The sequence below is a fragment of the Ursus americanus genome, chromosome 22 (assembly GCF_024610735.1).
Source record: "Ursus americanus isolate L20-20 chromosome 22, mUrsAme1.1.p, whole genome shotgun sequence".
In the NCBI taxonomy this organism is placed as follows: Eukaryota; Metazoa; Chordata; class Mammalia; order Carnivora; family Ursidae; genus Ursus; species Ursus americanus.
Genome location: NC_142148.1, coordinates 22,778,020 through 22,800,256, shown reverse-complemented (window position 1 = coordinate 22,800,256; position 22,237 = coordinate 22,778,020). Strand labels below are relative to the sequence as shown.

At 40.1% G+C, this 22,237-nt stretch overlaps 2 protein-coding genes across 7 annotated transcripts in view; both read right to left on the bottom strand.

Moving 5' to 3' along the window:
• The window catches only part of CPNE1 (copine 1), a 34,443-nt gene that overhangs the window by 5,739 nt on the left and 6,467 nt on the right, over nt 1-22,237 (bottom strand). Inside the window, exon 1 of one of the 6 annotated variants that reach the window (XM_045805899.2) lies at nt 20,150-20,289. The exons of the other annotated variants lie outside the window; for them this stretch is intronic. The gene's annotated coding sequence lies outside the window, so the exon portion shown is untranslated. Of the gene's footprint in view, nt 1-20,149; nt 20,290-22,237 lie in introns of those variants that run through there. 6 annotated transcript variants of the gene reach the window in all.
• Nucleotides 653-20,270, bottom strand: RBM12 (RNA binding motif protein 12). The gene has a single exon (XM_045805873.2). The coding sequence runs from the start codon at nt 20,268-20,270 to the stop codon at nt 17,484-17,486; it is 2,787 nt and encodes a 928-aa protein (XP_045661829.1). The 3' UTR covers nt 653-17,483.

Sequence of the window (22,237 nt, the reverse complement as noted above, 5' to 3'; positions counted from 1 at the left end):
TTCTGAAACCAATGAATCTCACTCTGACCCTTTACTGGCCCCAGATCAGACCCTAATCAAAGTTCCAATACCAACATGACCATGATCCAGATACAACTCCCCAAAAAGTTTCTTCTGCCAATGATTTCTCACTAACTCTCAGGCCCTGCATCTTGAGGTGGTGTTAGAATTCTCCTAGCAGGTAATCAGCTGCTCGTGACCAACTCCTCACTAGTCTCACTGCCACTACCCAGTCCAAGCCATCACAATTTCTCACCGGGCTTATCGCATTAGACTCTTTAATTGGTCTCCCTTATCCTACGCCACCTCCACCTCCACCTCACGCCAACAGACTATTCCCAATACAGCAACCAGGGTGATCCTGCCAGTTATAGTACACATCTGCTCAAACCCTCTAAAGATTGCCCATTACTTAGAAAAAATGCAAACTCTACCATGGTCTCCAAGGTCTCGAGAGATCTACATCTCTCTAACCTGATTTCCTAAACCTCTCTTGCTCACTCCATTCTGAACACACAGGTCTGCTTGCCTGCCATTCCTCAAATAAGCTTGTTTCTTCCCTAAATGGCTTGCTGTTTCCTCAATCCCTCTAGGTCCTTATTCAAAATCATCTTATTATGAAGAAAAAGGCTCTCCTTTTCTAGATACTTAAAATTTCTTTTTTTTTTTTTTAAGATTTTATTTATTTATTTGACAGACAGCCAGTGAGAGAGGGAACACAGCAGGGGGAGTGGGAGAGGAAGAAGCAGGCTCCCAGCGGAGGAGCCTGATATGGGACTCGATCCGGGAACGCTGGGATCACGCCCTGAGCCGAAGGCAGACGCTTAACGACTGCGCTACCCAGGCGCCCCTCTAGATACTTAACATTTCAACCCTACTACTACTGATGCATCACATACCCCTTTCCTGCTTTTTCTCTTTAGCATATATAATTGACTGTCTAATATATAACACCTCTTCCCCACTAGAATGTAAACTGAGGGAATGTAAACATGAGAGGGAAGGGATATTTGTCTGCTCTGTTTATTGCCTATCCCAAGCCTCTAGGTAATATTTGCTGAATGAAATCCAAAGGCCATCTTCAATCTCATCTCCCAGCCCAGCCATCTCCAAACCGACTGGCAATCAAGGAGCACTAACTTTTCCAATTTACCCATCTCCTTGGCTGAAACATGATCTTCTTGCATGGATCACGATGACTCCCATGTAACCCCTCCTCCTACAGTCCCCCATAACAATTACCCTTAGACTCCTTACCATCCCTGTGTCCCTGCTGACCTATACACCTTACACCTGCAGACTGTCTGTACCAAAAGTGCGGATGATGTCAGATCTCTCACCCAGCTTCACTCAGCACTCCAGGATTCCCAGCACTACACCCCAGGATGCCTCCAGCCTTAGGCTCCCCTAAACTGACCCTCAGTCAATTCAATCCTTCCCCCAACCTAACCCACAGTTAGTGCTGTTCCCATCTTGGTGCCTCATGGTCTCCATCTGGAGTACTACTATCAACCAATGTTGGAATGACTCTTAACACTTTGGCTTGCTTCACATACTGCCTGTTCATAGCACCTCGGTCTCTGCTTGAAAGCATCCAATGATGGAAAACCCATCACTCTTCTAATCCACTTAGATAGTCCTGCTCCATAAAGTCCTACCCAAATCAACTAAAGTCTGCTAAATTCTCATTTCTACGTATTTGTCCTATTTCTCCCCGGTCTAAACTTCCACAAGGAAAGCCTTATTCCATCTCCCTCTGAGAACCCATCTGATACTTGGAAGCAGTGAAATCCCCAGCTAAAATCTGGAAAAAGAGCCCCAGTTCTTTTGAATGTTGCCCCTAGAATGTGGCTTGTAGACTTTGACCAGCCTGATCATCCCCCTTTTGGAAGTTCCCTAAGAACAGATCCAGAGAAGAACACATACTCCCAAAGGAGTGGGACCACAATTTCCCCAAGTCACAACTGGACTCCATGCTTCTCACTTCACATGTTCTCTGAGGCAGTGTTTGCACAGAACAGAAACAAACGAAGAATGTTCATTTCACTATTGCAGAGAACAGTGAAACTACCTGAGACCACTTAAAGGTCTATCGGGTACTAAGTAAATTATGGTACATTAAAACAATGGAATGCCAAGCAGCAGGTAAAATACGAGGCAGAACTATACTATATTGGTACTATATGAAAAAATAAAGTCGCAAAAAATGGTAAGAAAAGTATGACTCCATTTTAAACTTCAACTGTATGTGTATATACAATAGATTTGAATACATACACAAAATAAATACACAGAAAAATGGAAGGCACACCAAAAATTCCAACTTTCAGGGACACCTCAGGAAAGTGGGATGAAGGTGAGGATTTTATAATCTCTATATACTTCTGTATTATCTCATATTTTATTTTGTATTTTTTAAAGGACTTCATTAGCTTTTTTCCCCAATCCACAACTCAAGTCCTCTCGATTATTCAAAGCCCAAAGCCTCTACCTCTGGTTCAACAACCCCTACCGAACATCAGGGCTCACTGTCTCTTGCCTCCTCACTGGCTTCTCCTCCTTCGCAATGCCTCAGCTAGTCTTCCTTGTGTCAGCTTCCAGAGTCTCTACCCTAACTAGAAGCCCTGCACACATGCCCGTGGCCCTTAGGTTCAGAGCAAAACTCCCTAGAAAGGCCACTCTGTGGCACAACTCCAGAGAGTACATCTACACAGGATTCAGTAGTTGTATAATATGGTGACCCTGCATCCCTACATCAACCTTCAAAGCCCTTCCCAGTCTGCTCTACCTCCTGCTATTCCACCACCCAACCAACTACTCATCCAAAGCTATTTCTGGTTCCTGGAACACACACATGCCGACACCTCTGACTTTCCTATCTAACAAATGCCTTTTCATTCAAAGTTCTGCTATGACATTATTCCTTTATGAAGCCTCACCCACATTCCCCAAGCAATATGTATTATCTCTCCTCTGGAGGATTACACGGGTTCCTCATCATCTTCCTGCAAACACACACAGACACACTTCTCTGTTTATTAGCCGAACAGAAACTAGACCATACCATTTCTCTATTTAAAACTCTGGATTGGCATCCCCAAACACTCAAAGTTCAAAGTTCTTACCATGGTCTACAAGGCCTTCCCTGAAACATCTGATACTTAACTAATCATCTAGCCACACGAGTATGTTCCGGCCAGGTTTCATTTCTGACCCACATACACACAACATCAATCTCATTCCCCGTATCAGAGCTTCTGCACTGTCTTCATCCATAGACATCCAAGAAAACAAGCTCTATTAGAGTAAGAACCATGTCTGATTTGCCTGATCTATCTCCAGTATCTGTAATAGTACCTACCCTATAGCAGGAACTCAGTAAATTAAATATTCGTGATATACCACTGAAACTGCCATATCAAAATTTTTACTTTTGTCCATCTATCCTCATAATCTATGGGCTCCTTGGAAGCAGGGCTGGGTATTATTTCTGTATCCCTAATACCAGTGCTTAGTACATAGTTAGTACCCATAAACATTTGCTGAATAAATGGTAACATGTGCTTTTGCTCAACTTAAACTTTGAGGCCTTTCCCATTTGAAATACTGTCCCAGCAGTAAGTCTTCTCTATCCTTATCTTGTGCAACTGAGCTTTAAAATTTAAATGCAGGACTCCTGGAACTCAGTATCAAGTGACAAATAAAAAATGGGCAAAAAATTTGATCAGATACTTCATAAAAGAAAATAGATGAATTGGAAATATGCAAAGGAAGAATAATCAACATCACCAGTCATCAGGGAAATGCAAATTAAAACCACAAGATATTATCACATACCCATCACAATGGCTAAAAGTAGAAAAACTGACAATGCCAAACGTTGGCAAGGACATGGAAATCTCACACATTGTTAGTAAAAGCATTAAATATACCACTTTGAAAACTGTCTGGCAGCTTATTAGAAAACCAAACACACATCTAGTCCAAAAGCAATTCCACTCCTAGATTTTTATCCAAAAGAAAACATTATGTCCGCAAAAAGATTTGTACAAGAATGTTCATAGCAGCTTTATTCATAATAGCCAAAAATTTGAAACAACTCAAGTGTCCATCAATATGAGAATGAATAAACCATATTTATACATGTAATATAAAACTACTCAATAACAAAAAGAAACAAACTATTAATATCTGCAACATGGATGAATCTGAAACATAAAATACATAGATTCCACTTACAAAGTTTTAAGACAGGCAAAACTAATCTATAGTGAAAAAAATTCAGAATACTGGTTGTTCCTCCCATGTCCCCCAGGGGAGGGGCAGGTATCAACTGAGAAGCAGCAGGAGATAACTCTAGGGGGAATGGAGAAGTTCCTTATCTTGGTAAGAATGTGAATCACAAACGCATTTTTCATTTTCATCTAACGGTACACTTAAGGTATATAAATCTTATTGTATGTAAATGTTACCACCTCCCCCTGCCCAACAAACCTATATGAAATGAATGCAAGACATGCTGAAATATTTATGGGAGAAGTGTGCTCATGTTTGCAATTTCTCTGAAATGCACCAAAAAAAATAAAATGGTATGTTGAATGGATATGTGATAAAACAAATATAGGAGCATTTAAATTATAGAACCTAAACGGTAGATACATGGATATTTCCTGTATAGTTTTTTCAACTTTTCTGTATGCTCAAAGTTTTCACAATAAAATGTTGGGGAAAAATTTAAGTGGAGGACTCAAAGTGGAGAACTCCGGGTTTATCCCTGACACTTTGAGAACTACAAAAGTATTATCAGTAATTATCTGTGGTGGTGAGGTTACAGGCAACAACGGGAGCTGCTGCCTTTTCCCTCACTCTGTGACTTCTCAAAGATCCTAGACAGAGAGGTTTTTGATCTGGGGAAGACACACTGGCAGTGGGCCAGGTGCTTCTTCTGGTTCTAGGCCTCAATTTCTGGTAGACAAGAGCATTCTTCCCCAGTTTATTACCATGTCTACGCTTTCCCCACAACTGGTCCTGTTCTATCCTTTTTCAGTTTCTTCTCGGACCAGACTAAAACCCCAACCAGAATGTTGTAGGCCCACATGTACATATGGGACTGGATTCCATTTCTAAGAGACCAGAGCTTCCTGTGCTACCAGTTGTTTTTTCCCCAATCTCCCTGCTTTGCTTCTCATTGGAATTAGCAATTCTTTATAAGCAAATCTTTATAATGTGTACTTTTCTATCCTTTGAGTCATATTCTCTTTAAATTGTCTAATGCCTGGGATTATTAATCTCTCCCAAATCCTGTTGATCTCCTTTAAAATCTATTTCCAAGCCTACCTCTGTTTAGAAATCTTACAGAATTAAAATTCCTAGTTCATGTCACTTTTCTGTCCTATATCCTTTGAACAGCTACATCCTTAAGCCAGACTCATTTACTTTTCATCTAGTGCCATTATAATTAATCTCATGGGACTTTCAGCCTCCTTTATAGGACTCAAATTTTACAAAACCATACAAAATACTACATTTAAGTGAGTCAAGTCTCAGAAATTTTCTCATTTACTTTTGTAAGAGAGGTCTGGGTAATATTTGCCAGGTCTTTGTGTGCACTCTCTTCTGAACCAGCATATCTTGCTTGCCTGGATGTCTGTAACTAACAGTCTCTTAACTGGTCTCTTCATTTCCATTCTCAGTTCAACAAAGTCAGAGACCTTCCCTAACTCCAACCCAACAAAACCCAGCTTCTCATAAACCTATCAAAATATGCAACTTGTTTATTTATCTATAACCTCTAATAGACTATAGATTCAACAAGAGAAGGGACCAGATCTGTCTTGCTCCCGTTCTAGTGACTCACACATAGCTGGTGCTTTGTAAATATTTGTTAATTACTGCTAGGAAAGGAGTGATAATCCAAGGATCCTCGAAATGACCCAAATCTAGTCCTAGCCTGCTGCTGAAGCCATCAAGGGAGAAATGAGCTTTTTAGGAACACTTAACACAAAAGACTAGCTTGTTATTTCTATGTACTCCCAACACTCCTAACCTTTCCGTTTGGTGCTAGTCAGGACCTGCAAACAGAAACTAAGTATATAGGACCAATCTTTTCTGCCTTTGCTTTCTACCACTTGAAGCCTTGTTCCCTTCTGCTCTCCCTTGTAGGCTGCTTTCCTCCACTTTTCTCCATTGTCAGAAATAAAAAGGAACTGAGTGATCATTTAAAACCAAGTCCCTCAATTCAAGGCAGAGAGGTAAAATGTGATTTAGCTAAGGCCACATACATAGCTAAACAAAACAAGGACTCCTTGTTTCTGACTCCTACCTCGTCTAGAACTTCGGACTAAAGTCATACCCTCCTCTCCTGAAGAACTTTCCTTCTTATATCCAACAGCAATGTAATGTAGTGGGCAAGAGTATGGGTTCTGTGGCGAAGTGACCAGGATCCAAATACTGGCCTTACTTCTCTCCCTTGCCACAATGAGATACTACTACACACTCACCAGAATGATGTCCTACCTATGTAACTTAGGCAAAATACTAAGCCTTGTGTTAGTAAAGTAGGGGATATTATCTTTTTTGGAAGGTTCATATAATGTATGCAAGGTGCTTAGCACAGTCTGGAACTATTATTACCAGTAAGTGTTAGCTATTATCATCCTTCAAGCCTAGCTGTCATATGCTCTTTTTCACAATATCTCCATCACTCAACAATTTCTCACTCTGGACTACTATACTCAATCCACACCACAATTGTATTGTCAACGTTTCCAGCTCCTCACCTGTCTGTAAAACAACGTCTTTAAAACAAACACTGCTTCAGCATCTATTTCACATAGCATAAACCTAAGCACATGATAGCAATTCAAAGCACCTCGAGGGAGGCTTGCAGCAGTGTGCTAGAGCAGGCTTGTATGGTTTGCAGGAGACAAGTGTTAAATACCAGGTAATTTTGTAAATGAATATGGTAAAGTTTTAAGCCACAGAAATTGGGCAAATGCTAAAAATCAGAGCTTCCCTTCCCATAGCTGGCCGGTTTACCTCTGTTGACTGGGAAACCCACTCTGCCAAAAGAGTGACTTGTCCATTTTCTATGGCACCCCCTTCCCTAGCTTGGAGAGTCTAACTCTGCTCTTCATAAATCCATGAACACATCTCTTCTCTTGGATCCAATTCAGTGCCAGTCGAGCTGAAACTCATTGGTCTTTCATGCTCAGGTATCACACTGCCCTCTTCCCTTCCCAAAAGCCTAACAAAGAAAGGAACCAGCCTTCAATCCCATTTCCGGCTTTGAAGAGGAAGAATAGAGCACCAAAATGTCTGGGTGGCAGGATCACTCCTTCAACAAACCAAAGCCATGCTCACATTCCTGTTGCCTACCTTGGCATGCTGGAGCAGCTCAGATGCTCGTTCAAGTCTTGAAAGCCAATCAGGAAATTCTCAACAGGCTCCCAATGGGCAGAGCACCACCCATGGAATACTCTTTGCCCTTCAGATTGGAAAAGACAAACTATGCCCATCACCACAGTTCCTTTCCTTCTCTGCCTCCTCAAGGGACATGGTTAAGGTCAGCAAGTTTTTCTTTACCCCTGTTTCTCCCTTTGTAACTCAGAGATTCCCCAAATTTAAATTAGCAGCCCCAAAGACAGTCCTCACAGGTCACAAACTGAACCAAATATGTAAATCCTTACTATAAGATGATACATTTTTTATTCACACACACGACTACAGGCTACAAAAATTGTGCTTAAAATTAAAATTTTAAGCAATAGTTTGGTTTAGATCCATATAATACTAAGTAGTCTGGCTGCCACTGTATTTGGCAATACTATAAAGCTTAAAATGTGAATGTCACACAAAAAGTGAAAAGCAAGAAAATACGGTACAGTGAATGGTCACAGGGTGTCCCATCCTGCTACATTCTGTGAAGGTCAAAAAAGTTTGGAAGTCAAACTATAACATCCCCAGAAGACTTATCCAAAGTTTGAACAAATACAACCCGTGTCCAACTCTTCAAAGAGAACCTAGCTTGAGGAGCAAATTGGATACGGGGAAAGAAGCAAACTGAGGAAGAACATATGGCCTTCAAGCAAGATAGGACGGTATTGGAGTGGGAGTTTTTCTCTGCCCTAGGACTCTGAATGGGTTTACACAAAGCCTCCACCTGCCTACTTCAAAATAAACATTAGAGTATTGGAGCAAGACCAAAATCCCTTCCCCAGCAGGCTCAAGAAGAGTGTTGCCAGTGGCCTCCTACATCTTCTCCCAAAAGTCAGGGACAGGCAATGGTTGAAGGAGGGGTTCTGCCTCTGGAGTCATGCAGGCAGCCCGTGATTAGAATAATCTCTGCTTACCCTTACTATTAATGAGACTTTGAGCAAGTTACTTTGCTTCTCTTCCCCTGGATTTCCCCACTTGTAAGGTGGGGAAAATAATAATAGTGTCAACTTTACAGGGTTACTGTGAAGATAAAACGAGGCCAACCATGCAAAGTATACCCTGCCTGACACTAACAGAGTAAGTGCCCAATGTGTTAACTGCTCCTCTTCTCAGTGCTCATAAATGGATCCTTTGTGGTACCATTATCTAACCTGTTGGTTCATGGGACAACCAAGAAAAAGGCCTCTCTCTGGTCTACCTGCTCCAGAGGACCTAACCGGTGGGAATGAAGAACCTCTCTACTTTCCTCTCCTAAGGAAATTCTCAAGCGGCAATGTGAGACTGCTGTCAAAATCAGAAAAAGCAGCAGAGCAGTAACCAGACCAAAATTTTGAGTTCCACTGATTTTTCTGTAGTTTAAGCTTCAAATTACCTACAAACTTCCAGAAAGAAACAGAATGGCTGGGTTCACAGAATCACAGAAGCTCGAAACTGGGCATGATGAGATTATCTCATTGTCTAAAACACCGAGGCCAGAGAAAGGAAATGACTAATCCTGGGACATACATTAAGTAATGAACCACAAGTCTGAGAATATGATTTCTATTCCATCCCTTTTAGCAACAGCTCACACCTTGTAATCCAGTCCAACCTGAAATCCACCCGGCCACTCCACATGAGCAGTTGAGGCTCATGTGGCCTCTTCCCATGACCACACCAGCTAGACTTATACTAGATGGAAAAGAATTCTGCACCCATCACGTTTCCCCTAGTTGTCCATCAGGGCAGGAACAGAGGAACTGCTAATCTCCACATGTATAGGACTAGAATTTAAGTTTATTCAAAGGAATAAACCTTAAATAACAAGCACAAACTCTACAAAGTAGAACTCAGCTCAGGAAAATGTGATTTTTGTCAAAATTTTCAGAGAATACCTACTAGGCAGCTAATTCTGCCCCTAGTCTGCCCTGCTGGAATCTACATTCCGTTAATCTACCTTCTTTTAATGAGACCCCTGCCTGTTACCTGCAGAGTGTAGAAGACAACAGTACTGGACCATCTCCCTGAGCATCTCCAGGGCAAGGACATCAACAAGAGCTTGTGCATTTCCAGTGTGCAATGTGATCTATGGCATAAAGAAGCCAAGTGAAAAGCAGCAGACCAGAGCCTTGGGAAAAGAAACCTACCTATTGTTCATAGTGCAAGTCCCTCTTACTGGAATAAATCCACTTGCGAAACATGGGAGGTCTTAAAATGGGTTGTTATTCACAATTTGTAGGTTAGGTTAGTTGAGAAAAGTGAGGGTTTGAACAATAAGGAAAGTGCGTTACAGACACACAATGAGTTGCCCACTTGCCATTGTAGATGGGGTACAGGGCGGGGGTCGGCGGGGGATGGGGGAGATTCTAGTTCTGCTGGATTGGTGGATTAATAATTTCACAATGTAAGAACCAGTTAGCGGGGGGAAAAGGTAACTGTAGCCCATGAATACGGTAACCGAGGCAAGTTAACTGATTCAGAAGACTGCCAACATAACAGGAACGGGAAAGGTTAGGAGGAATGCAACAAAACTCAAATATTCAAAAGCAAAGAAACAGCTGAAAGAGGCAACACAGCTAAAAGAGAAATGACCGGGGTGACTTTTCTCATATTCTAAATCTACTGTCCAGAAGGATGGCCTCCTACCCACAAATGGATACTGAGCATTTGAAATATGCTTAGTTCAAATCACAATGTGCTATAAAGTATAAACTGAAAACAGTACCAAAACAGCTCAATAATTTTATATACTGAAATAGTAACATTTCAGATATACTGGGCTAAAATTTATTATTAATTTCACCTGTTTCTTTTTACCTTTTTCATGGCTACTAGAAAAATTTAAACAAAAGTGACTCTTATTTCTATTGGTCAGTATTGCCTAACACGGTGATCTCCAAAGATCAGATATGGAAGACGAAATTCTGTCGCTCTGTCGATCTAGAATTGCAGTGTTCAATACAGTAGCCACTGGCTGGCTTTTCAAATTTAATAGTAGCTACAGTGGTGGGGCGCCTGGGTGGCTCAGTCGGTTAAGCATCTGACTCCTGACCTTGGCTCAAGTCACGATCTCAGGGTCGTGAGACTGAGCCCCGCTTCAGGCTCCACGCTCAGTGTGCAGTCTGCTTGAGATTCTCTCTCTGGCCCTCTGCCCCCCTACCCGCCCCGGCTCACATGCTCTCTCTCAAAATAAATAAAATCTTAAAAAAAAATAGTAGCTACAGTGGCTAATTAGCATATGAATGCTGACGAGAACATTTCCATTGGACAAGTCTATTGGAATAGCACTGGTCTAGAAGAACAAGAACAAAGAGGTGGACATTTCATATAGAAAGGCCAAAACTCTTTCGAATCAATGCAAAACTAGAAAAGAATCAATTTCAGATAGTGGACTGGGTAAATGGTGAAATCGATGGGGAAATTCACTTAATTCTGGGGCATTTATGAATGTCTTATTAGGCCATTTGGTTATAAGTGGTACGTGGCAGCTAGTCAAAGGGTTATTAAAAAGATAAAAGGTTCTATCCCTCTGGTAAGTCAGAACACCCCTAGTACAATCCTTACCTGCCTGCCTTACTCACCATTCAGCTCAGTCACGCCACTCAGACTACACTGTTTTGGGACAACTTTAAGAGCTTCCAGGACAAACACCATTTTAGGTAGTGCCACTGTGTTCCCTCACACTATTAAACATTTCATTTTACTAAATTAATATATTGTGTCCTCAAGAACCTCGGTTAGAGATCATGCCTTTCCTCAGCTTACACACAAGGCTTCCATTATACTTCCATTATACTTATTTAGCAACTGGCCAGGAAACCCTTATCCATCCAGTTCCTGTAGGACATGAGTGTACCCTGTACATGCACAAGTACAACCGAGCACTTACTTATATAATTTAAAACCTTAGGTCTTTAAGAACAAGCACCTTATTTTGCTTTCTTTTCTACCACAGCGTGGAAGTGCTGGGTGTGTAACACTGCTCAAAGAATTCAGTTAACATGGGTTACTGCTATGGCTAAGCTGATTATCCATGTGAAACTGTCTTAAAAGCTTGGAGGCAACAGACATTTCCAATTCCAACCTGTCAATTCAGCGGTCACAGAAGCAAAGGTAATTGGCAGTATCTACTTCAGAAAGTAAGAGCTGCTTTAGTCTTTCCACTTTAGCCAGATTTATAGCAGAGGGACCCTGCTGGTCCCATAGGCTCACACCACAGAAGGGAGTTATGTATAAAGGACATAACCATCTCTGTACAGCAATACAGTATGTGGGGGAGTGTAGTGGAGGATGGCATTAACTCATTCCCAAGTGGAACAAAAGAAAAATGAAATCAGCAATAGCACCAGTTAGTATGATTTAAGACCCCTTAGGTAGCTGAGTATCTTTACTCTTAAGCCTTCCCCACTCTGCAAGGTCTAAGAGGTGACTTACAGTAGCAAAATGTGGTTGTTACATCTTGCATGTAACACAAATGCTTAAGTGACAAATCTTATTCACTGATCAAGAACCGTGAGCGAGCTCACTGATCAAGAACTGTGAGCGAGCTCACTGATCAAGAACTGTGAGTGAGCTCACATTCTCCCCCCATCCCCCCAAGTTAGGCGGCTAGGCTACAGAGATAGCAGTGAGAAACTCACAGCCCTGGTTACCAGCGGACTTACTTTATAAGCAGGTAAAAGGGAAAAACTGGCAGCATCAGAATGGAGAGGGAATGAAACACTAAGGGGCAGCCTGTCTGAATACAGCACAGCTCAACCCTGGGAGTGTGTTATGCTCCTTCAACATCTGACTGTCCATATTGAACTATGTTCTCTTGCTGGTCATGGCTCTATTTTTCCCCAAGAGTCATCTCCTCCTCCTCCTCTCAACATGAAATAGCAAGCCACTGGCTGACTAGGAAAAATGACTTGAAATATTAAGCTACTAAAATCAGAATCCAGATGTCTGGTACGGCTGGGATGCCAATTCCAATGTCTGCTGTGTCATTTAGCCCACAACTGGTGTTTCCTTAGTCTCTAGGACTTAACTATCAATCAATATTTTCACTAGGGGAAAATCCCTGGACCTCTCAGAATTAAAAGAATGAGATTTTCCCCAGCACTATTTGCTGCCCCCAAATTTTTAGAGTGCTGCCCTTCTGCCCCTGGGCCTACAACACTTTCATCAAGTGGCTTTTTTGCCCCCTCTGGATTCTTCAGTAGTAGAGTAATATGTAGAAAAGCAGTGCCACCTTAGCTGCTCGCTGTTAGTTATGTTGATCCAGAAAAGGAGCCATATTCTAAGATGTTTGTGAGATCCTCTGGCACAAAGTAGCACAAGGCAACAAGAATAAATCCAGGAACAGCACAATAAAGAATTAACATTTACATGAACAGGCACCACTAAGAGATGAACTTGTTCTTACTGTCGAACAGAAGGGTTTTTCCAGAAAGTCACTACAGCATCAGAGAACTGTGCCACTGCCAGAATACACTCTTTCTAGAAATTTTAGAGTAAGTCAATGCGATCTATCAGATTTTATACTGAAAAGACAAAACTGAAATCAACCATTTTTTTAATTAAAAAGATAGTCCTAAGTTTGGACTCTACCATATCCTATAAAAACTCTACATTTGGGGGGTAAGGAGAATGGTGGCGATGCACATAAGTGATAAACCGTTTCTTTTTGTAAAACATCTGAAAGCAGACAACAATGAATTAAACTGAGAGTTTTCTCCTGAGCAAGAAAATGAAATATTATCAGCATACAGTCTATCTGTAGGCAGCTGATTTCACTCTGTGATTTTTCAAATGCTTATTAGTCAAACCTTCATAATTTTAGAACAGTTCAGCAACCACCTGGAATTAAGTATGTTTAAATCTAAACCCCTCTAAAACAACCTGGGTACTGAAGCTCAAATACAGGCTAAAAACTCTTTCATGATAAAGGTAAAAGTTATATATATGTTTCAAGAGCTTTGGTTAAAAGGAATAGCCTGCTAATTTCTCTGCAACTACAATCCAGATTATTTTTAAAGGACTCCGGAGTTCATGGAAACTTTTCATTTGCTAATTTTTTTTTTAAGCAGTTGAACAAATGTGGAAAGGACAAAACCAGAGCATCAACGTCAGAAAGCAGCAAGATTTTTGATTCCTCTCCCCTCTTCCCCACCTCAAAATACCTCACATACTAATGCAAGAATAAGTAGACAAAAAAGCTCTAATTAGAAGTATGTGCAATTGACAATGTATTCTGAAGATTTCTTTTCCCATTCCTTAAAGTAATCAGTTTTTAAAAAGATAATCCCTTTAAGACACCTTCTGTAAAAAGGAGCACATGGTTTCTGGTTCCTTCTCAGTCCACATTACGAAGTGGCTGTCTAGCAAAGCACACGAAATAAAAGTCTGAAAAGGTGGATACCACAGATTTGACCTAGAATTAAGTTTCCTCCCTGCCGTTCCAGGTATCTTCTTTCCACACTTCAGCATTAGCAGACAAGGATAAGCAACAATGGTTACCTCCAAGATCACCAAATCCACCTTTCCAAAGGCACAAAATATTTGTAGGAGTTAAAAACAAACAAACAAAAAACCTGATGGTATAGCTCAGTAGAGTACTCTTGTGTAAAGCATTAAAAGCATCAGCCTCTTTTATTTTGTGACAAGTTTATTGAACAGTATTCAAGACTTCATCGTTATAAACAAAAACCTCTGCTGAATGATGCCAAGGCAGTATTTGCTGGCAATGTCATGGCCATATTGGCAATGAATTATTTTATTGTGTTTGGTTTCTAACGCTTGGACTACTATAGAACTGCCAGTAAAACTAAATGTGGTAATTTTCCAAGAGTGGGAAATAAGTTTTAAAAGTGATCACTGCTAGAAATTCTTTACAGATTTAACTAGCAGCCAACTTTACGGTTTCTTTACTCATTTTTAAGTGGTCTTGAAATTGATGAGTGGATTTATTTTTAAACATTTGACCCACACCTGTACACAATGACAGAATCCAATAAAAAGGACTTTGAGTTTGATTAAGGCTTTCATGGATCCTTATTTTATCCAAGGTATGTCTGCTATGTCCATACACAGCCCTAGACTTTCATCCAGTGGGTTAAGACTGACCTAATTACACTGAACATTACTCTCAGAAATTCTGAATAAAAATTTCCTAATGAAATTTTCACGGTTGATGCTTTGACAACTTGGAGCACAAAGCTAGGAACTACATTTCACTTAACAGTGTTGCATTTTTTTTTAAAGCCACTAATAAATGTACATCCAAACTACAGTATTAAACACAGAATACACCTCCAAATTTTGCTTGTGAACTAAATGTTTCACTGAAGTTCAGAAAAGTTTACAAATTTGCTTATTTATAAAATACATTTTGTAGATATCTCTAATCCTTTAAACTAAAAAAAACCCAAAACACCCAGGCAAGAGGGTGGGAGGAATTAAACCTAATGGAAAAGATTCTCTTCCATTCATGTCAGTCACCAAAGACAAAATTTACACATAAAATTGAAAATATCATGATAGTGTTTACAAATGCACACAACTTTGAGCAAAGCTTTACAAATCCTTCATACCATACAAAGCAAATGAGAAAATAAATTCATTTTCACCCCAAACCTAGTTCTTCTGAGAAAATTTGCAGGAAGAGAGGTATGAGTGATTGCACAGAACATATTTTCAAGAATTTTTTAAAAACTCAAACTCCAATGCCCAGAACAAGATGAACAGTATGCTTAGCAATTAGCACTATAATAAGTCTCAGATACACAAAAATCAAGTTCCAGAGGGCAAAGCATTTAATTACATTTCACAACAAGAGAAGCACTGTTGTGACTCAACCAAATATGAAACATAGTTCTCTCCAAATTCTACACAAACCACTATTTTCTTAATTTATTTAATTTGATGAACAATGAAATCAAGTTTTCCTTTTCAGCATTTATCTAAGATGTAGAAATAACAAAGTAGTAGCAATAAAGTATATGAAGTATTTAATAAGATTGTACGAACATATAACCAAAATAAACTGTGAAAAAAGATAAAGGGCTTTTATCTTCAAACAACCCATTTTTCTAAAATGAAAATAGTCAGCTCTCCAATGGGGAAAATAATCTGCAGTTGAAATAAGACTCCCAAGCAGCGCTGAAGTTTTCTGCACTCGGTCTTTGGAATGAGAAATGATTACTTAACAGAAAACTTAAATTGAACAGCATAAACATCATATTGCTTTTTTAGTTGAGGAGGCAATATCTAGTGATCTGTCAAAGCAAATTTGTATTCATGAATTGTCAAAACACCCACAACACAGCCATGTCTTCTTTGAAAGTCTAAACAATCCTTTCCCTAAACAAAAAATCCTGTACTGTCAATCCTCTAACGTTGTAGTGATGAAAAGGCTTTCCAAATCTTATCACACAAATGAAACTGCTGCCACTCTTAACTCTAAATTACACGAGACGCTGTATTTCAGTGTTCCACTGACTTGCAACACCAAAAAGGCACTATTTTTTTAATAGGAAATATTTCTTTTAAAAGGCTGACCCCTTTGTAAGTACATTGATTTGCAGGAAATGTTGGGGATGTTTCAAACCAAGACAGAGGCCCATGTAAAAGACAAAATTTGTTTTTCATGATCTCTCACCAATCTCCCATTCCATATGTTTATAATATAATGTGACACATCTTTAGAGCATTGTAACTAAGAAGGAAAGTAATCGTAAGTAGAGCCTTTTGTAGCAGTGAGCAGATGTTGTAAGGCAAATGTTTTCATTACAAGGACACTTACCAACCAGAACCCATGTGGTCCTCCTGCCTTAAGTGTCCTGAATGCCAAAGAAGAGTATGAAAGGGCAAAGAATCTCAAATCTCTCCCCTCTGGCAGCTGCACTTGTACTCTGTATGAAGAATTTTTATGAACAGGCTCCTGATCAAACAACTAGACCAAAAAGCCTCCAAGTAACAGGATTAAATGCACATCTATGGAACAGCTTATGACTCTTTTATTCTATAACACTACTGCTAACAAAGCTAACAATTTCAACTTCAGTTTAAAAAAAAAAAAAAACCTAGATATAATGCTCTTTCTTAAAAATGGACTCTCTTTGTTTAGTTACAGGCCAAAATTTCACACAAATTTGGGACAGAAGGAAATTGCCAGAACATTAGTCCATCATGGACAGGACTTCAAATCTGGCATCTTAAACAATGATTATTAGAAATGGTTTCTGGTTTTTGATGCCATCCAAACAACATGAACAATTTTTAAACTGACTAAACTAAAACATGGCGGTCAAACCAAAAAGGCTCTGGTAGGTAGAGGACTCCATATTTTATTTTTGTGGCAGAAGTTCTTATTTCACACAGTTTTAAGTGTGACATTAGAAATCAAAATTCAAGGTTATAGCACAAACCAAGTGTGGAGTTTTATATTAAAACAACAACAACAAAACAGTTCTGCTCATTTACAAATGAGTCAATTAGGCAAACAAAAAAGCAGCAACTTCAGAAGCAGGACTGTCTATACAGCAAGAACCCTCAAGAAGCAATAAAGGTACATACAGTGAATCTGTATACAGAGATTTTATTCAATTTTAAAAGAAAATGAGGACTTTAGACAAAGCTTTGACCCTATAACAAAGCAAATCTGTCCAGCTTTAAACCAAATTCCAAGAGTAGCCAACTTCTATTTTTCAGCAGCTGGCAAGAGCACCTTTAATGAGCTCTATTGACATTTCTATTTTCTTCATCCCATATGGTATAAAACAAAACCAATCTAAACTCCTTGATAAGCTTTATGTGGTCATTTGTGTTTTACAAATGGTTTCTCTAATGGTACGCCAAAATCATTTTTGTGTTCTCTCCAGACAGCTTTACTGTAACATACAGCAATATTTATCCTGGTAGTGAGTCTTCTGTAAACAGTCAACCAATGCTCTATGTTATAGAAACCAATCTATATGCAATTGAAACAATCCACAGGTTCTAACCTGGAAATACTAGGAAAACAATCTGGATGCATTAATCACAGCACTATGAAGATCTACCCTATAAAGAATTGATGTGAACGGCTACCCTAAGACAAGTTTTACTTTCCTTGAGCCTATAGGTCTGTCATTTAAGTCAATGACAGCAGCTGTGGCTTCATCCCGAGATTCGAAGGCCACCATGGCTTCACCTGTGGGCATACCTTTTTCATTGTACTTTAAACACACTGAGCCTGGGATCACTTGATAGCCATAAAAGAAATCTAAAATCTCATCAATAGACACAGTGAAGGGCATATTCTGCACTTTAATTACTGTTGGTCCTGGTTTTCCAGAACTAGATCCAAAGCCAGGGGGACCACCAATGTGAATTGGACCAGGGCCAGGCCCAGGGCCAGGCCCAAAGGCTGGTGGCCCGCTCAAATGCCCAGGGGCACTTCCAAGACCAGGAGGGCCACTTCCAAAGCCAGGGGGGCCACCTAAACTACCAGGGCCATTTCCAAAATTCTGAGGGCCTCCTCCAAATCCTGGCCCACTTAAATTATTTGGTCCACCTCCAAAACCTGGAACATCCAGTCCTAGACCAGGCAAACCACTATTTCCAACTGAAGGCATACCAGGCCTAGCATCACCAAAGGCCCCTCCTAATCCTGGAGGAGGGAGTGGCGGCCCAAAGGCATTCGAACCACCAAAATTACCAGGAAAGTTAAATGGAGGCCCATTGTTCGCCTCCTTAGATCCTACAGTCAGGAAGGCATGCTCTTCACCTCCTGCACCAGGCATTCCTGCACCGGGCATTCCCGCACCAGGCATTCCTGCACCAGGCATTCCCGCACCAGGCATTCCTGCACTGGGCATTCCTGTACCGGGCATTCCTGCACTGGGCATTCCCGCACTGGGCATTCCCACACTGGGCATTCCTGGAACTGCAGGATTACCTGGCACAGGCACCTTTAACCCTTTTTTTCCTTGGGCAGGGGGATTTTTTTCAATCTCTCTCATATCTTCTACAGTAACTACATGAACAAAAGCTTCTCTCCCATTAAGTTTTTTACGGTGTAAGCGTTCAGACTTACGTGCATCATCTTCATTTTTAAACTGAACCAATGCCTGTCCTAGACCTTGCCCATTGCTATCAACAAGAACATGTACAGCATTTTCATCCACTGGGATTCCTTCTAGGAACTGAAGAACATCCATCTTGGTAATGCTGAACGGAATATTTGTTATGTGAGCACAGACTTTGGCAGAGCTGACATCCCCCTCCGGATTTAACATCATTTCCCTCTGGTCATAGCTGAAGTTCTGCAGTCTTTTACGAATCATATCTATCTTTTCTAGCATACCTTTCTTAGTAATTGGATGAACTTGAATAAAGCGATTGCCCATGTATTGTTTATGACGACACAGAGCAGCCTTATAGTCAGCCTCATTCCTGAATTCTACGAAGCCTTCACCAGTTGCTTTCCCATTGGGTCCATAAGCAATATAAATACTATCTTCCACAATATCCAACTTTTTAAAAAAATCAATGACATGTTTGTTTTCCGCTTCAAATGGTAGCCCTTTCAAGTAAACACAAAAACCAGCCTCATGTGGTGATCTTGACCTTGACCTTTTCTGCCCACTCGGCGATTTTGACCTGGGAAGTGTCTGAGGAGGGGGATGGGTTTGTCCAGAAGGTCCTATACTTTGCTTAAAAGTGATATGGCCTCCAGCAGCTACCCACTGTCTCTCTGTGGCAGGACTAACTTCCACATAGCGTTGAATCATCAGCATTCTGTTTCGTTTCAAAGCTTCAAATGTATCTTGAGGGGAGAGAAACTTAACCAATCCATTCCCATTATTTCGACCTACATGATCTTTCAACAAATGCACTGCATCAACACGGAGCCCATGGAAAAAATCTCTGACATCATTTTCCATTGCAGAAAAGGGCATTCCATGCACACTGACATACAGATCATCAGGATTGATGGGAAGTGGTTTCACACTGCTTTGAGAGTTCATCTGGATGGGGTTAACAGGATTCAATGGACCCAGAAACACAGGGTTCAGGTTATTGTTCAGATTCATAGGTGCTCCAGAGCCATTCATTCCAGCAGGTAGAGGTGCCACAGGTGGCGGGTTCAAGGGTGGCATGCCAGACATGGGTGGCAGTGGGGTCATGGGTGGCACAGAAGGGACTGGGGGAATTGGGGGCACAGGAGGCACGGGAGGCAATGTAGGTACCGGAGGAGGAACTGGTATTGGGGGAATGGACGGCATTGGTGGCAAAGATGGCATCGCTGGGATTGGAGGAATTGGTGGTGGTGGGACTGTGTTCATTGGAGATGCTGTGCTCGGAATGGTTGAGCTAAACGTTGGGCTCCCAAAAGAAGCCCCCATATTTGGAGGAGCCGTTCCTATGCTGGCTGTGGAAAATGTCTGTATGTTTTTGTTGCTTTCATGAACAGATGTGGCGGCAGTAACTACACTGGGTGAAGGATTATTAAAGTTAGGTACTGTTGTAGGCAGGTTTACCCTGCCACTCATTCCTGAGCTAGGTGGCGGTCCTGATCTACTAGCATTTGCTGGTGGTATATCTAAGTTGGCAGTTTCAAAACGCCTACGACTCAGTTCAATCATATTCTGCATTTCCGTTTTACTACTCAACAAAAGTGTTACTTTTGACCCTTTAATTGTACCACCTGTGCGCATCATACCAAGCCTTGCATCTTCATCAGTGGCAAAAACGATGAAAGCCTCACCCAGTTCACCCCCTACAATATGCACGCCCCCATCAGGGATGGTCAATCCAGAGAAGAAGTGGCGAATGTCCATGGTCCCCGCCACAATTGGGAGACCTTGCAAACGGATGACCACAGCCATGCTGCGCTGAAACCACACACACCTGCAGATGAGAAAAGGCAACGGCCAGGTCAGACTCCTGTTTATCACACCAAGTTTTTAACTACAAGAATGACCAGCTACCTATTAGGCCCTCAAATATACCCTCAAACTATCACAAGCAATGTAGGGTTTTTTTTTTTAATTTGAATATTCTAAAAACTGAACATTATGTGCCATTTACAGTGTAAAACCTAGACAATTTCAACTTCCAAAAGGAATTAATGCTATAAACAATTAGAAGTTCAGACCCATGACTCAAAAGTTTCAGGGAAAAAACCACCGTAAGAAGTAGAATCACCAATTACATCATTCAGACCACTAATCATTCAGTAAGATTTAAAAGAAATGTGTAAGTCAAATCAGGACACAAAGTTGAACAATCTGCAGGGAAAAACATGGCAAGGATGTATCAAAGTTAGTATTTAATAGTGGCTTAGCATTTTCCTTATAAACATGACAACTTTGTAGAATTACCAGTGTCATTTTATATGACTCAATCTCAAAATGCAAAACAGAAACAGAAAACTGGAATACTAACGAATTACAAATAATACTTAACACTAAAGTAGAGTCAAGTCTCAAAAGAGAACGGATTCCATATTTCAACCTAAAACTCTTCAATCTGCATTACAGCTCTATTTATTAAAGAAAACTATATGTGGAATTATTTATTATAAACAAGGTTGATACATACGAAGAATCCAAAAGAAACACTGAATAACAGCCCAAATCTTATTTATATTCATCACTCCAAAAAGTAGAACCTGGTTGCAGTGCCATTCACCATAGCTGTTTTAATTAAAACTCAGATCCAATGACTCATTTCCAAACTCACCATTAAAAAAACCAAAAAACAAAACAAAAAACACACGCATACACACACACTCAAAAAAGTCTCGTTTTTCCCAAAGAAGGCTGAAAACGAAAAAAGGGTATTTTTTGGTTTTGCTTTTGTTTAAAAAGAACTAGCGTATGAACTTTATTCAGTGACTGTTATAGTCCCTACTCAATATAACTCCTGTGGGATTTCTGGGAGCTCACTACTCTCCTTAAATAATGTCCCGTTCTGAACTTTTTCTTTTTGAGAAGTTTCTCCCAGATTTAAGCAAAATTTCAGTATTTCAGTTCTTATGGCTTCCAAAAGAAAATGCAAGGGAAGCCCTTTGTAAAGTGATATAAAACAAACTCTTAGGACTGGAAAAAATATTAATTTGAAATTTATGTGATCAACAACATAGGATATTTTCCAAGCCATCTTAAATATCAACTTTTAAATATAAACCTATTAAACTAGTTCTGTAACCTCAGAAAAATGATAAATGATTTGAGCTTTGGTTTTATCACTTCTCAGTCAGGAACATTAAAAGAGCAAAGTTTCCTGCTGCAAGCTCTAAGAATTCTGTAACCCCATGAAAGCAGTTTTTCAATGTCGAATATTGTGTGAATTATTAATTTGATACAACAAAATCTGTAATTATATCTCAACTATTATGACTGCTGTACACAAAAACAGAAATATATTGTTTAGCTTTGACAGTCTTCTCACACACATACACAAAAATAAAAGCCACCTTCAAATTTAATCCAGAAAGATGGACGGGCGAACAGAAAATGCTCTTTGTGAGACCATTATAAAACACTAGAAACTTGGGGTATGAGGGAAGCTTTTCGTTTTTGGTTTGCAAGAGTCAACAAGAAAAATCAATATTAAAAAAAATAAATCACACCAACAAACTCTTTTCTTCTTATTTACTACTATTTACAGTCTATATGTAAGCTCATCAAGATTTCAAGATATTAAGGCAAATTCTCATTCCCTACTGTCTGTAGCATATTGGCTACATGCAAAATTAAGATAGCATTCCTGTTCAACTTCAAAAAATGCTTAATCACTTAATCACATCATGAGTAAGTAATCTAGGCACCCAAAATGACTTGAAAGATAG